The 13,779-nt window shown below is 39.6% G+C and overlaps 1 protein-coding gene across 3 annotated transcripts in view; it reads left to right on the top strand.

The window, feature by feature from the left end:
* Positions 1-13,779, top strand: part of ZMYM4 (zinc finger MYM-type containing 4) — a 34,646-nt gene that overhangs the window by 3,107 nt on the left and 17,760 nt on the right. For 2 of the 3 annotated variants that reach the window (XR_003399893.1, XM_026863295.1), the window contains exons 2-12: positions 1,272-1,315; positions 1,712-2,242; positions 3,766-3,833; positions 4,432-4,602; positions 7,382-7,460; positions 7,895-8,147; positions 9,977-10,151; positions 10,259-10,471; positions 12,092-12,242; positions 12,918-13,033; positions 13,164-13,436. Coding sequence is in view for 2 of the 3 variants with exons in the window: in XM_026863295.1 (XP_026719096.1) it covers positions 1,735-2,242; positions 3,766-3,833; positions 4,432-4,602; positions 7,382-7,460; positions 7,895-8,147; positions 9,977-10,151; positions 10,259-10,471; positions 12,092-12,242; positions 12,918-13,033; positions 13,164-13,436 (2,007 nt within the window). In the remaining variant the exon portion in view is untranslated. The remainder of the gene's footprint in view (positions 1-1,271; positions 1,316-1,711; positions 2,243-3,765; positions 3,834-4,431; positions 4,603-7,381; positions 7,461-7,894; positions 8,148-9,976; positions 10,152-10,258; positions 10,472-12,091; positions 12,243-12,917; positions 13,034-13,163; positions 13,437-13,779) is intronic. The other variant, XM_026863296.1, reaches the window with a different exon arrangement.

The following is a 13,779-nucleotide window of genomic DNA, read 5'->3' as shown; positions in this document are numbered from 1 at the left end:
TTTTTTTTTTTTTTTTTTTTTGTCAAGACAATTACAACAAAGAGACTTGCGTCAGCCTTGTGAAACAGTGTTAACTTTCACAAAAAAAATTTTGGTTCTGTATTTCACTTTTCCACCCTCAACTATCTGCTCAGAGAATCTGGAAGGTTTTGGTGCAGTATCGAATTGTTGTGATATTCACAATGCTGGACAGGTCCTCACTATTCCATGTGTTGTCAGATTAAGCTGAAGGCACTAACTTGTCTCTGTAGACCTGCAAGTGATATTGGAAGGAGACTGACAGACTTTTTACCATCAGAGGAACCCCGGGACAGTCATCCTTTCCCAGAGCTTGTAGCTACTAAATTGATAGTTCCCATCACAGTCCTGTGGACTATCGGATTTATTAACTAAATGACTTGAGTTAAATGAAATTAGAGATCATCCCTTTGCTATCAAATCCCATTACTTTCCTTAAGATGGCTTAAGAATTGAAGTGTGAGCAGGATCTACCGGAAAAGAAAGCACAGAGCTGGAGAGGTAGAGAAAAGAGAGGTAACTTAAGTGAATTGCTGTTACCTTTTAGACAGAAAGGAAGAATGCTAGTAAGTTGGAAATTCAAAAAGAAACTTCAGTTATGCTGAGTGCGTGTACGTCTTCAGACAGCACTGAAACATGCCTTCAACTTCAGCATCTGTCAGAGAATGTTTAATGTGAACAGATGTTTTGTGCAGCACTCAGATCATCATCTGGTTCTTTGGTTATGCTCGTACTGACACGCATTGTCTCGTTACTCTATGGAAGTCAAGCGTTACATGTCACTGTTCCTGGAAAGGGGACATGCCCCGTTAGAGAGAGGAAAGCTTTGGATCTCAGCAGCCCCTGTCAGTGGCAGCTGTGTATGCTGCTGTTTTTCTATCCATAACATTCAGAGGCAATTAAGGCTCGTAGAGCATCAAAGAGGGCAGAGTCTATCATCTTGACCTGGCACAAGTATCTCGCGTAGAAGCGAAAATTTTGTCATTCCCATCCCTCTCTTCTCCACCTCCTCTGGGAAGCGACGCTAATTCTAAGTTTTCACTGTGTGCTTTTTCTGTGTACTTCTGAACTTGTTAGGGTAAATGCGACTTCTCAGTAATGCAATGGTCTAAATTCTTAGAACTTTGCTTGGGGCAGGAAAGGAAGGAGGAGGAATTGTGATCCTTCTTGTTGGTTTTGGTTTTGATCAGATACTTTTTAGCAAAGTGCATGGCAGCTGACCGAGATAATGATATAGTGCTTTCCTTTTTACAGTTTGAAGATAAATCTGATGCGGTATTTGATATTACAGAAAAATGTAAGTATTTTTATTTATTTATATAAGGCCATAGTTTCACAAAACACTTCTTAAAAGTAACGTTGTTGCTGAGAAAGACTGTCTTGCCCTTCTCCTTGCTACTCATTCCCTCCCTGTATTGCCTTCTCCAGAAGTGTTACAAATTAGATGAGCTGGAGTTAATGTTGTGTTTCTTTGGTTAGTTTTTCTCAGTTTAGTTTCTGCTTCATTGTGTGGTGAGTGCAACAGAACTGTTTGTGTCAGGCATGTTTTATTGGTAATGTTGGCTCAAGAAGGCTTAGAGTATTCAAGAAATTGCAGCTCAGACAGATTAGCAAAGGACACTTACGCTTGTCCTTTGTTACACGCAAAATTGGTGAATCTTCTGACTGTTTATGGGGTTTTTTTTCTCCCTAGGTGGTGAAATTCTGGATGCAGAAATGTCTGAGGACACTGACCACAACTTAGCGCCTGCCCTCGACAGCATATCTTACGGAATACAGAATCGAACAGGATCTGAAAACTCCCTGCTGGATGATGATGATGATGATTATTTTCTGAACTCTGGGGATCTTGCAGGCATACCCGTTGTTGGAAGTGACAATGAAGATGATCAAAATTTTACTCCAAAAGACACTCTTTCTTCAGTGATTCACGATGAAGACCATCTGGAAGAGGACAAGAGAGTTACAGAACATGAACTGGACAGTGAAAAAGAAGTTCAGATTCAGAATGCAATCCAAAAGGATCTCACTTCACCGTTTGAGCAGGGCCCTGTATTTAAATCAATTCGAAAAGATTTTAGCATAACAAGAGATAATGGCAAAGAGACTTTTTCAGCAAAGGACAAGAATAGAGAAGGACATTTTCAAGAACGTGAAAAACGGTTGGAAAAAATCCCTAAAGATATGGATTCTAGATTGAAAAGCAGTTTTCTTGACAAAGCAGGTAACTGTTGACATCGTAGACCTGGCTACCCAGCAAAGAGGAAGAAAGAACTAGACAGAAATTAGCGATAGGGCTAGTTATTAAAAGCATCGTCTTGTTAAAGGGAACATGCAGAACTGTATGTAGGGAAGCATTTTATAAAGAACCCTGAAATACAATGAACTCTGTTTTAGGACTAGGATTTGCAGGGCCTGGCAGCGTTGGGGGCGTCTCATCCTCCACAGCTTGTTTCAAAGCCTCGCCATACCCCTTGTTGTTGTGGTTTACTAAACCAAGCTGGGTGACAATTCCAGCTTCCTTTTGGTTTTTCTCACTGGTTTTTGTAGACTTTGGAACTCCTTAAAAGAAAAGATGATGTTTAGGTTAAGCTGATGGCCAGGAAAGATTTTTTTTTTATTAATGTATATGTATTTAAAACAGTATTCATTAGGTAGTAGCATCGCTGAAAGACTTGCTAGAAATATATTGGTGTCTGCAGGAAGTAAGCCAGAGAGTAACTTGAGATCTGCCTTTGCTGGGAGACGGCTCTCCTTCTTCCTCAGATACTTGTGTCTTGGACTTTGTCCAGCCAACATGGAGAGAACCAAAGATGCTTGTAATCCATTTCTCATTTCAGGGAGCCTGGCAGTCACCAGTAGTCTTGCTGCCCACACACTTGTTTTTGACTTCCCAAGCTCTGAGAGTTGCAGTAGAACAGTGAGTGAAGGAGTTAAGAATGACCAGACTGCATGGAAAGAGGAGGGTTGGCCAACAAGTGAGAGCCTCCTGGCTACTTGTTCAGATTCATAGCTTAAAATTCCGATATTTAAACTTTGCATGTTTAGTAACAGCATCTTAAAATCAGTGTTTCCAGGTTGCACAAAGATCAGAGAAGCAATGCAGATGTTTTAAAATGAAGAAGAGTTAAAGATGTCTCTTTTACCTTCAGGTAGAAATCAGGTGAAGAATGTTTCTGTGCAAAAGACATATTTCAGAAAATTGTAAATACCTACAGTTAGAAGACAGTGGCTGAAAGCTGTGCAGCCTCCGGTAATCAGTAATTGAAACAGCAGTAGTAAATGCTCATAGGCAGCATCCAGGCAAATCCAGAATTTTTAAAAGATACATGCTCAAAAAGCATAAGCTACTGTTTCCTGAGAAGGGGGGAAAAGGCAAAAGACCAGAACAACAAAGAAAAGAATGAGAATTGTTGCTCTGAAAAATATTTTCTGATTTAAATGTGGAAACACGATAGAGTTCAGAACCCACTGGGGTGCAGAAAATTCTGAATGAACAGTTTGCCTCAGAATTTTACAACTATTTTACTAGAATGGGAAAATAATGACCCAGTAGAAGAATCAAAAAATGTCAGTTGTCTTTGAGGATTACCGTCTTATTTGCAGGGAGGAGAAAGGGAGTAGTTTAATACTTTTGAGGTTCTGACAGACTATGGGGTTGGGGATCAGTATGAGACTCTAGATAGTTTTAAAGGAAATGCATTGGAATCTGTATTCATTTATATTTAATGTATATGTTTTCCTCAGTTCATAATCAAGTAGAAGAAACATTACGGACGCAGTTAGCGCCACAAACTCCAGAAACTAACTTCAGGGTAAGCTATAGATCTTTCAAACACTTTTGCAAGTGCAGCAATATACTGGAATAATTCAAAATACGTATTTTGTATTTGAGTGTAAATTTGAGTATCAAGAAAACTGATCTTCTGACTCTTAGACATCTTTGCTACTTAAACAGTGCATATAATTTTGTAAAATTTTGCTGACCCTCTCTTTGGATTGAGGATTCTTTTGCTAGCCGTTTTCGTGTTCAGCATGGTCTGACTGACTGGTGAGCCGAATCTAGACCTGGATGCATCCATCTGACCTGCTGCCTTTTTTCCAGATGAGACAGGGAACAGCAGTATCAACAGGAGACACTGCCCGAACAGCCGAATGCCCCTGCTGACAACCAACCTAGAGAGCTGGGTGGCTTCTGCTCTGTCTAGAGGAGTGAAAAGGATTGGGGGTGGGATGGCAGAGGGTGCTGCAGGGAGGTGGAGGCAGCAGCAGCTGCTGCCCATCATTTCTCCCACCTTCCAGTGGCAGGACCCATTTCTCCTCTTGGTCTGCAACAGAAACTCCCCTTGGCAGCAGCCCAGCTCCTCATGGCAGATGCAGGAGGGTGAATTCTTTTTCATATTATTGTTTCAGGAGTCTAGCTACCTATTTTCTAGTAAGGAATCTATTGGACAAGAACTGGGGAATTCCTTTGCACCAAATATTAGAATTAAGGAGGAGCCTTTGGATGACGAATATGATAAAGCTATGGCCCCACAGCAGGGACTATTAGACAAAATTAAAGATGAACCTGATAATTCCGAGGTAAGTTTCCCATTGCATTTCTCATTTTGGTCTGACAGCTGACCGCATAAGCTGGACATAAATTCAGCAATTTATTTGGTTTATTGACCGAAATTTTAACATGAAGAGCATAGTTTAGTAGAAGGAATTTTCCCTCTTATACTACCATGAAACCCAAACCCCCAACTTCTTGATGTCGTGTTAGCATGTCACTGAACATGTTTTGCTTTTCAGTTAGAGACAAAGCAAACTTTCATGATTAAATCTGTGGCAATATAGACACTTAATCTCAACTCAGTCTCACTAGGAAATAAAATTTAAATCATGTTTTGCTGAATACTTTGTGAGTAGTCACAGTTAGAGATGTGTAGCTGAAAGAGTGCTATTCCTGCTACTTCCCTCTTAAAGGTTATCTTTGCGAGCACAGTGGTTCGTTGTTTGTTCTTGTTTTAAATTAACACTTAGCGGTCTTACCTTAGCAAAATATTTAAATATGTACATGTCGGTGAAGTAAATTTTAGCATGTGTTTAAGTGACTTTCCCATTTGAGACTGACATTTTTTAATGACAGTAGAGGTAAAAGTTCCAGTAATTACAAAATGGAGAAAGTCTGACCTATGGATTGAGCGGTGCTGGGTCAAGGATTGCTGAGCTCTGACTCTTCTCTTTGCCACTGGTTTGCTGTGTGACACCGGGGGAATGATCTGTGTTGCAATTCCTGTCTCTTCACTGCTAACATTTGGGTTACGTGCCAAACTTTACATGCAGTTAAAGGTGTGTAGAGCTTCCCGAAGTGGTTCATCCCACTTGCATCGACACTAGAGTGCCGGTGTTCCTGTCCAGGCATTAGTTTTTCTAGCATCATTCTGTGTACTTCTGCTATATCTCCTTTCCTCTCTGGGCCTGTCTTCCCAACATATTTTCTTCTTTTTCCCATAATAATCTTGGCTTAATAAAATAAAGAAGTAAATTAAGTATTTAAAATCATTCAGATTTCACTGCCCTTCTGATTTGTTCAGTGTCTGTGAGACTGTTTGGTTTTGTGTTACCTTAAGCGTATATAATGTCAGACCATGTGTAGGTTAGTTAAATCTGTCTATTCTTTTGTCCTCCTAAGATGGCATCACTGTGTTGATTTGTGTGGAATGCGATGCAAGATGTCTGTGGTTATCAAAGATCATACTAATAAGCAAAAGTGAAGACTTGGAAGAATTTGAATATCAAATATCATATTCAAAATATTAATTTCTGGAGTAAAATCCTGTAATTATTAACTCTGCCTGATACTGTAAAAGTATGAGAACTAATGAAGGTTCATTTTGTTTTGCTTTAGATTGGAATTAATGTAGTTTTTTCAGTTATTTTTTTCATGCATCCTGAAAGATAACAGCATTTCTTGCTGTAGCCAATAGTTGGAGCTGAAGGTTCTGGGCTTTCAGCGCTGTTGTCACTGCTGTGAAACTTCTCGTTCACGCACAGTTGATGTCAGGATTTGCCTCCATTTCTCTTACTAGTCTCGACTAAGGATAAAACTGCAGTTAAAATGCTTTAAAAACCTGTATTTCTGAAAATATGTAATATTTTTTTGAAATGCTGCTTTAAAACCCGTCACCACGGCATGCGCATACGCAGCGGAAAAGCTTCTCGTACTTGAGATTTGAATGTTTGTCTGATAGTTCATGTGATGAACCAGTGCTTGTTCTCCTGGGAAACCCGTTGAGAAATAGTTGGATTGTCCTAGTAGAGAAACTTGTAATTTTCCCACAGGAGCAAGAGAAGTGTTAAATTTTAGCATGAATTATGTGGATGTTAGGGTGTGATTTTAGGAGATGGCTTAAGCTGAGGGAGCAGTTCACTGCTGCTGAGAGGCGAGCGCTTCATTTTGCTCAGTGGTTTTTGAATTGGCTTACCTTGCAGCCAGACAGCGACTGTGAATTTAGCTCGGTCATAACATGACATCATGCCCTCACTACTCTCAAATGACTGTAAGTAGGTTAAATCTTATCATCTCTCTAGTTCCAAGAGATTATGCTTTTCAGCCTATTAAGATTTACATGTGGAGTGCTACAAGCTGCTTTATGGTTCAGATTTCTAGGGAGAGCACAGGCAGGAAGCATGGTGTCAGAGTATGAATAGCTGCTCTGGAGTAAGCTAGTAATTTATAGGATGTCAGCTATTCCACAAGCGACTGTCTGTAGGGATTTTCTTGTCCTGTAGAAAGTGTGAGGTTACTCCCATCTCACGGAAGCCGCTCTGAGCAGGGCTGTGGTGGTCTGGCTCCAGTGGTGCCAGCTTTGGTCTGCTGCAAAGCCTCACCTTAGGCTTCTCCAAGGTACTTAAGTCATGGTTCAGTACAGACTGCTTCTGACCATCTAGGGCCCAGTTTGTATTTCATTATTATCATCGATGAATGTGAAGACAAAGCTTGTTTCGCAGAGCAGGGACAAGGGCTGCAGAGCACATCTAGATGGAAAGTGCGAGTGTAAAAGCAGAGATTTCTCTTAAACTTTGCCTGGCTGAATTCTGAGGTGTCTTGGAGTAGAGATGGGAAGGGGAATGCACCAGGCAGCCAGGCTTTTCCGTTTCTACACGACACCCTCGGTTGTGGTTCGCTGTGAACCTCCGAGCAGGTTCTGTGTGTGGTGTTCATACAGCAACATCTGTAAGCCTGCCCTTCGCAGCAGGCTGAGGAGACTCACTCTTCCTTAAGATTCAATACAGCATGATGAAAGAATGGAAATGATGTTACCTGTTATTACATGTGTGTATTTGTTCTCCTTTTCCTTTCCCTTTGTTTTAGGAGTACGGCCAACAGCCAAAAACTCAGGAAGGGGAGCTGAAAATCAGTGCTGTATTTTCAGTCAGTGGCAGTCCTCTTGGTAAGGAATAGGCAAGACTACCTTTGTTTTAGTCGGTAAAATATATCGCCTTTGCAAATAGTCTTGCAGTTTATTCTGCATTTCATTTGCTATGTCTGACCCCAGTAGGAATAAAACCAGTTTGTTTTAGAGACAATGAAGTTTAGAGGTTGAAAAATAATTGTATTTTTGAGGCAAAGGAAAATTAAATGTGAAAGGGATGTTGAAAGTGCATTTTCAGTCTTAAGAGAAGTTGAAACAATCTACTATGCAGAATACCAGCACGGGGCATGTATTTATGGCAAGTTCATCTGCTATTTAGTTCTCCCTTAGACCCTGGCAACCCAGATGAAGTCATAAGCTTAGTGCTTGCCCCCTGCACACAAGTGAATTATGTGTAATACGTATATAACAGTTGCTCTATGTTTTCTCTGTGTTCTTGGGGCTTTTTTTAGCTCCACAGCTGTCATCAGGTTTCCAGCCTGCTGTGGCATCCTCTGGCATGAGTAAAATGCTTCCTTCAGTTCCAACCACAGCTGTTCGGGTTTCCTGTTCTGGCTGTAAAAAAATCCTGCAGAAGGGGCAAACTGCATACCAGAGGAAAGGCTCTACCCAGCTCTTCTGCTCCGCACTGTGCCTCACTGGATACACTGTTCCAGCTTCTCGCCCACCAGCTTCTACCAAGAAAACCTGCTCAAGCTGCTCAAAGTAGGACAGTGTTTTAATTTGTTCTAGTAATAATTGATATTCAAGCAGATAATGAAGGGTTTCAGTTCTCTTTTTGCGCAGCACGCAGTTTCTCTGATGTCCACTTCTGTGACGCTTCCCTTCAAAAAATTGTGGCCGATACTGATACTTGTTAATTGGTCTGTCCACTTTCAGTTCCATTTCATTAGCTGGATTTTTACGTACACAGAGATTTAAACGCCTCTGTTGTGAAGTGTGCATATTGTCTTTTTTGATTTGAGTGAGCCAGATATGAAAAACTGTATTAGACTACAATTTCCTGCCATTTTAAAAAACACTAACTCAAAACCACTAAGGAGTACATTTTCAAAAAATATTTTATGTATTAATTCTTCCAGATGAAAACAGATTTATTGAATCCCTAAAATGAAATAAAATATGGGTAAATTAATATATTTGAGGCAAGATGTTTCCTTAGATTCCAAAAAAAATTTAAACTTTCCCATCTGGCTCCAGTCATTGAGCTTAGATTTGTGTACTTCTTAGCTCTTCAGAATATGTCACGGCTGCTTTCATAAGATGCAGAGAGACTAAATTTATTAAGAATTGAGTTTTTTAGGTAGTTGGCGTTTCAGCACCCAGATCAGTTTTTTCTACCTAGGCCTAGAGCGGAAGGGTGAGGTTCGCTTTTGTGAGCCTACTTGGAAAAAATTCTTTAGAGAAGATCTAAATTTTCCACAGTCCTGTTGGAAACACAGGCCTGAATCTTCAGCTCTAAACAACATTTTAATTATTAAGATTTCGTGTTCATTTGTATTCTTATGTCCAAAGTAGCAAAAGGAGCCCTTTGCGGCTGGCTCTTTAAGATGTCATATTACTGTAAGATTAACTTGAGGCAAACCAATAACTTTGCAGACTGATTCTGCTACGGTCTGTTTATGGAGGAGAATTATTCATATGTATTATTTTTAGTTTTGAAAGTTACTTTGCAAAAGGAATGCTGCTTTGTTCATCATTTCTTCAACAACAAATTTATTACTTTCAGTTTTACAAGGTCAACCGAAGTTAAACTTGAGACTTCAATTAATTATTCTTTTCACTTGCTGTCACGGTGTGGAAAGATCTTGTAATAAAGTTCAGGAGTCTTGGCTGTAATTTGTACTTATTCTGTTGAAAAATGGTTTACCTCTGACAAGTGAGAAGGAGGAATCCATGCAACCAAGAAAATGATATAAATATTTCCTCCTATTTTTTTGACTTAAGGGCTTTGAAACTTTTCTGTGAATGACTCTTATAAAAGAGAAGAAATAAGGAGAAAGTTCAGTTTGTTAAATCCAGCAACAAATAAACAAAACTATAGATGAGAGATGGAGAGTTACAATAGCAGTCAGACCTGACTGAATTTGGACTGAAGTACGTGGTGATTAGAAATTGTGACCTTTTGTTTTTCCCCTACCCGTTATGATTGGTATTTTCATTATTAAAGGGAATTATTCCACATATCTTGCTTTGTTTTGTTTTTTTTTTTTAGTAAAGACTGTACAAAACAGTTAACTTCTCTGAGTTCCTTTTGAAAAGATTTAATGATACACCTCGATATATTTATAGGCCACCCCTAAGTCCGCATACAAAATGTTTCACAAAATACCTACTCGAGAACTGTACTTCCTAACTATTTTCCTAATATGAAAAGAAAAATGAAGCCAGGTACTTAGATCAGCAAAAAGAAAAGCTTTAAATTAAATGAATCCACCTTCTAGAGAATATTTAGCTTGCAGAAAAAGAAGGGACAGCAAGTTGACAAGATAATTTTTTATCTGTTTGTTTGTTTATTTTTCTTTTTTCCATAGAGACATTCTAAATCCAAAGGATGTAATCACTGCCCAGTTTGACAATACAAACTCCAGTAAGGATTTCTGCAGCCAGTCTTGTCTTTCTACGTATGAACTGAAAAGGAAACCTGTTGTTACTATTCATACTAACAGCATTTCAACCAAGTGCAGCATGTGCCAGAAGAACGCGGTGGTAATTGCAAACTTCTTTTTCATTTGAATTTCCTTTAGATCAGGACAACTTGCTATGAACATAGGTATTCTTTCTATCCTTGTTATATATTCTTTCTTTTCTTCCAGATCAGACACGAAGTGAATTACCAGAACGTTGTACACAAGCTCTGCAGCGATGCCTGCTTCTCCAAGTTCCGCTCGGCTAACAACTTGACCATGAACTGCTGTGAGAATTGTGGAGGCTATTGCTACAGTGGCTCTGGCCAGTGTCACATGCTTCAAATAGAGGGACAGTCAAAAAAGTTCTGCAGTCCAACGTGTGTGACAGCATACAAGCAGGTAGGTTTTGACAGAATATTAACAATAGGTCTTCCATTAGATTTGGGGTGTTTTAAGAAACACCCAATCTGTTAGCTGATTTCAGTTACTGTCTTGGTCTAAGATAACTGCTTTTGCCATTTTGCTGCTCAATCTTTGCCCAGACCTGTTGCTGTGCTCCCCTTACTGATCCGGATAACCGGAGCGTTCCAGCGTGAGAGGAGGCACGCTGGGAGCACTCAGCAGCGGGCCACTGTGACTTTTTTCAGCCTTTGAGATGCTCCCTGTTTGAGTATTAAAATTGTAGCGTTTGAATTAAGTGGAGAGGAAAAGTAATAATTAGTCGATAATTTCGATTTTCATATTTAAATTTTTAAATATTTAAATTTTGATGATAATGGAGCCTCTTGAAAAGCTGAGCAGTTGAGAGAACCTTCATTTATTATAATAGCTCAATTATTTTTGACTGACTTATTTTAATGCAATTACTTCAGGAAAAATTGCCCTCTGATAAGATAGTGTAACCATTTTGTGACGTGACTCTGCTGTCCCATTATTCAGGTCACTTAGGCCAAGAAAGACCTAATGAATTAAAAAAAATCTGGTTCAAGTATTTCATCCAGATAATTACCTACAACATTAGTTGTCCTCTGAAACAAATTTGGAAATTAAATAAGCTGGAAAGGAGAGGGATTTATTTCATGCTGCTTTTGCATCTCACATCAAAACCCCGTATATGTTAGTCTTCCTGAAAATGCGGTACATTCAGAGCTTATAAGGTTAAGTCTAACCTCTTTTTTATTGATTTTTAAACACCATTCAGCTCAATTGTCAGATACATTCTGATAGTTTCTGGGGTTTGTGAGTGTTTTTAAATCCTTAAAAACATATCCTCGATTCTGTCCTTCTGTGAAGATCTGGAAGAGCTGTTGATAGAAAAAAAGTGAAAATACAGGAAAAAAAGGCTGTCATAATAAAAAGATCTGGTGCAGTCGTTTTCAAAGGTTTTTCCAAACTTAAAAATCTTTCATTGTAAACACAGAAAATATGTCTGTGAAAGGTAGGCTTCTTCCTGTATCTCTTTCTAAAAGTAGTCTGTAGACCATAGATTGAAAGCTGTGATTATTACCAGGAGATATCTCTTCCCCATTTTGCTACCAAATACATCTTCAGGGAGCCTGCTTCTCTGGCTTTCTTGTTTTCTCATCTGTTAAATGAGAATATTGCTCACATACGTAGCTGATGTATTAAAAATCATAAGCAAAATGTTACTTCTCAGCAAGAATGTCAGAGTTGTCTGATACGAGGTGCTCGATACGTGCTCTTACAGCACGTAGTGTTGTTTGCACTTGGAGCCTTCTCCCTGACAGCCTGGGTACTGTGAAATCCGGCCTGCAAAGGCAGCACTTACCCTGAATGAGAGAGAGCCCAAGGCTCGGGTGGTCAAACTGTGACTATAGCAAGCACTCTGGAGAACTCCAATAAGTATATCTGCATCATACATAATAAGCTGTGAAATAGCCGCTGTTTCAAGTGCACTGACAGTCACTTTCGTAAACGTTTTATATGTTAGCAATTAATTTCTAGGTTAATAAAAAGACGTGAGTTTCAAATGAATGACCCGTTTCCATTTTTCCACAGAAAGCAGCTAAAATTACACCTTGCACACTGTGTAAATCTTTGAGAACTTCGGCTGAGATGATAGAGAGCACAAATAACTTGGGAAAAACTGAAATGTTTTGCTCTGTTAACTGCTTGTCAGCATATAGAGTAAAAATGGTTACTTCTGCAGGTAAGTTTATCCTTTTACTTCTTTAGAAGCATAATTTCATGTAGCTTGCATCCTAGCTTAATTGAAAGTTGAAAGTTAAAGCTGATATTCTCTTTTGGGAGGTTGGGAAATGGCTTTTTTTTTTTTTTTTTTTTAAAGGGAGCTACTGAGATGGAAACATAAAGATTTCTACCATAGATAAAGCTATCAGTGACAGTACAGCCATTTCAGCTTTGGTTTTAGAGAGCTTAAACGTGATAATAAAACTTAATCTATTTTCTGCTCTTGCAAGTGCAGCTGGTGGGTTTCCCAGCTAGACAAATGCACTTCTGTGGACATACACCATGCCACCACTGTGACTGTTCTGCCCCTTGTTCTCCAGGGTGATTAGCTTAGCTACCTGTGCCTAATGTTGCACTGAGCTAGGCAAACATATTCTCAGCCATTTTTCTTGCAAAATAGAAAAATGCTTACTGACATCCTAGGGATACTGGGAGATTAATTAAAGGATCTGGCAAGCAACAAGCACCACAGCTGCAGTGTCTGCTTCGGAACCTGTAGAAACTTCGTCTTGGGCTTCTGTGTGTACCTTGGCTTGTCGTTCAGATTCTCTGGTTTTGTATGCACAGTGCAAAATTATCTGCCATACAACTTGATGTTGCATAAATCACTTTTTCTTCTCTGTTTCACCCTCAGGTGTTCAAGTTCAGTGCAACAGCTGTAAAACTTCATCAAACCCTCAGTATCACTTGGCTATGTCAGATGGGAGCATACGCAATTTTTGCAGCTACAGTTGTGTAGTAGCTTTTCAGGTGTGGCATCTAGGATTTCTTCTTAGCTGAGTTAACAGAATAATGAATGGATGGTGTAATTATCTGGGATGTTGGGTAAAATACGTCATACTGTAAAATAAAGTCTATTCCTCGATTTGCTTTCCTGCAGAATTTGTTCAACAAGCCTGCGGGAATGAACTCCTCAGTGGTTCCTCTGTCGCAAGGTCAAGTCATTGTAAGCATTCCCTCGGGGGCGACGGTGTCGGCGGGCAGCACCACCTCCACGGTGTCCCCCAGCACCGTGAGCAGTTCAGCTGCAGCTGGTCTACAGAGGCTGGCTGCCCAGTCCCAGCAAGTCACTTTTGCCCGCCCTGTTGTAAAACTCAGGTGTCAGCACTGTAACAGATGTTTTGCAACCAAACCAGAACTGCTTGACTTCAAGGTAATCAAGATTAGGGCTTTTCAACCTCGTATTTCTCAACAGAAACCCAGCAAATTGTAGCTTATATGCAATGGTCTGTCAGTGTTGCTTATTATGACCTGCTATGGAAGAATTTGGAACTGATTTTGGGATCATTTAATACTGGTAGTAGTTCTTTGATCTTAAAAGCAGAAAAAAAAAAAAACAACTCCAAAAAACCCAAACTCTGTGATTGCCTGGCTAGGTAAGCATGTTCCTGATTCTTGATCCCAGCAATGATTATTTTAATTCCAGGACAAAGCACATCGATGAGGGCTTTCTAGTGAAAATCGTGCTGTGTTATAAAGCTAAACGGGGAGACCTA

The sequence above is a fragment of the Athene cunicularia genome (assembly GCF_003259725.1).
Source record: "Athene cunicularia isolate RWA chromosome 23 unlocalized genomic scaffold, athCun1 chr23_part1, whole genome shotgun sequence".
Lineage (NCBI taxonomy): Eukaryota > Metazoa > Chordata > Aves > Strigiformes > Strigidae > Athene > Athene cunicularia.
Note: the sequence above shows the minus strand (reverse complement) of the source record. Positions and strands in the feature narration are given on the sequence as shown.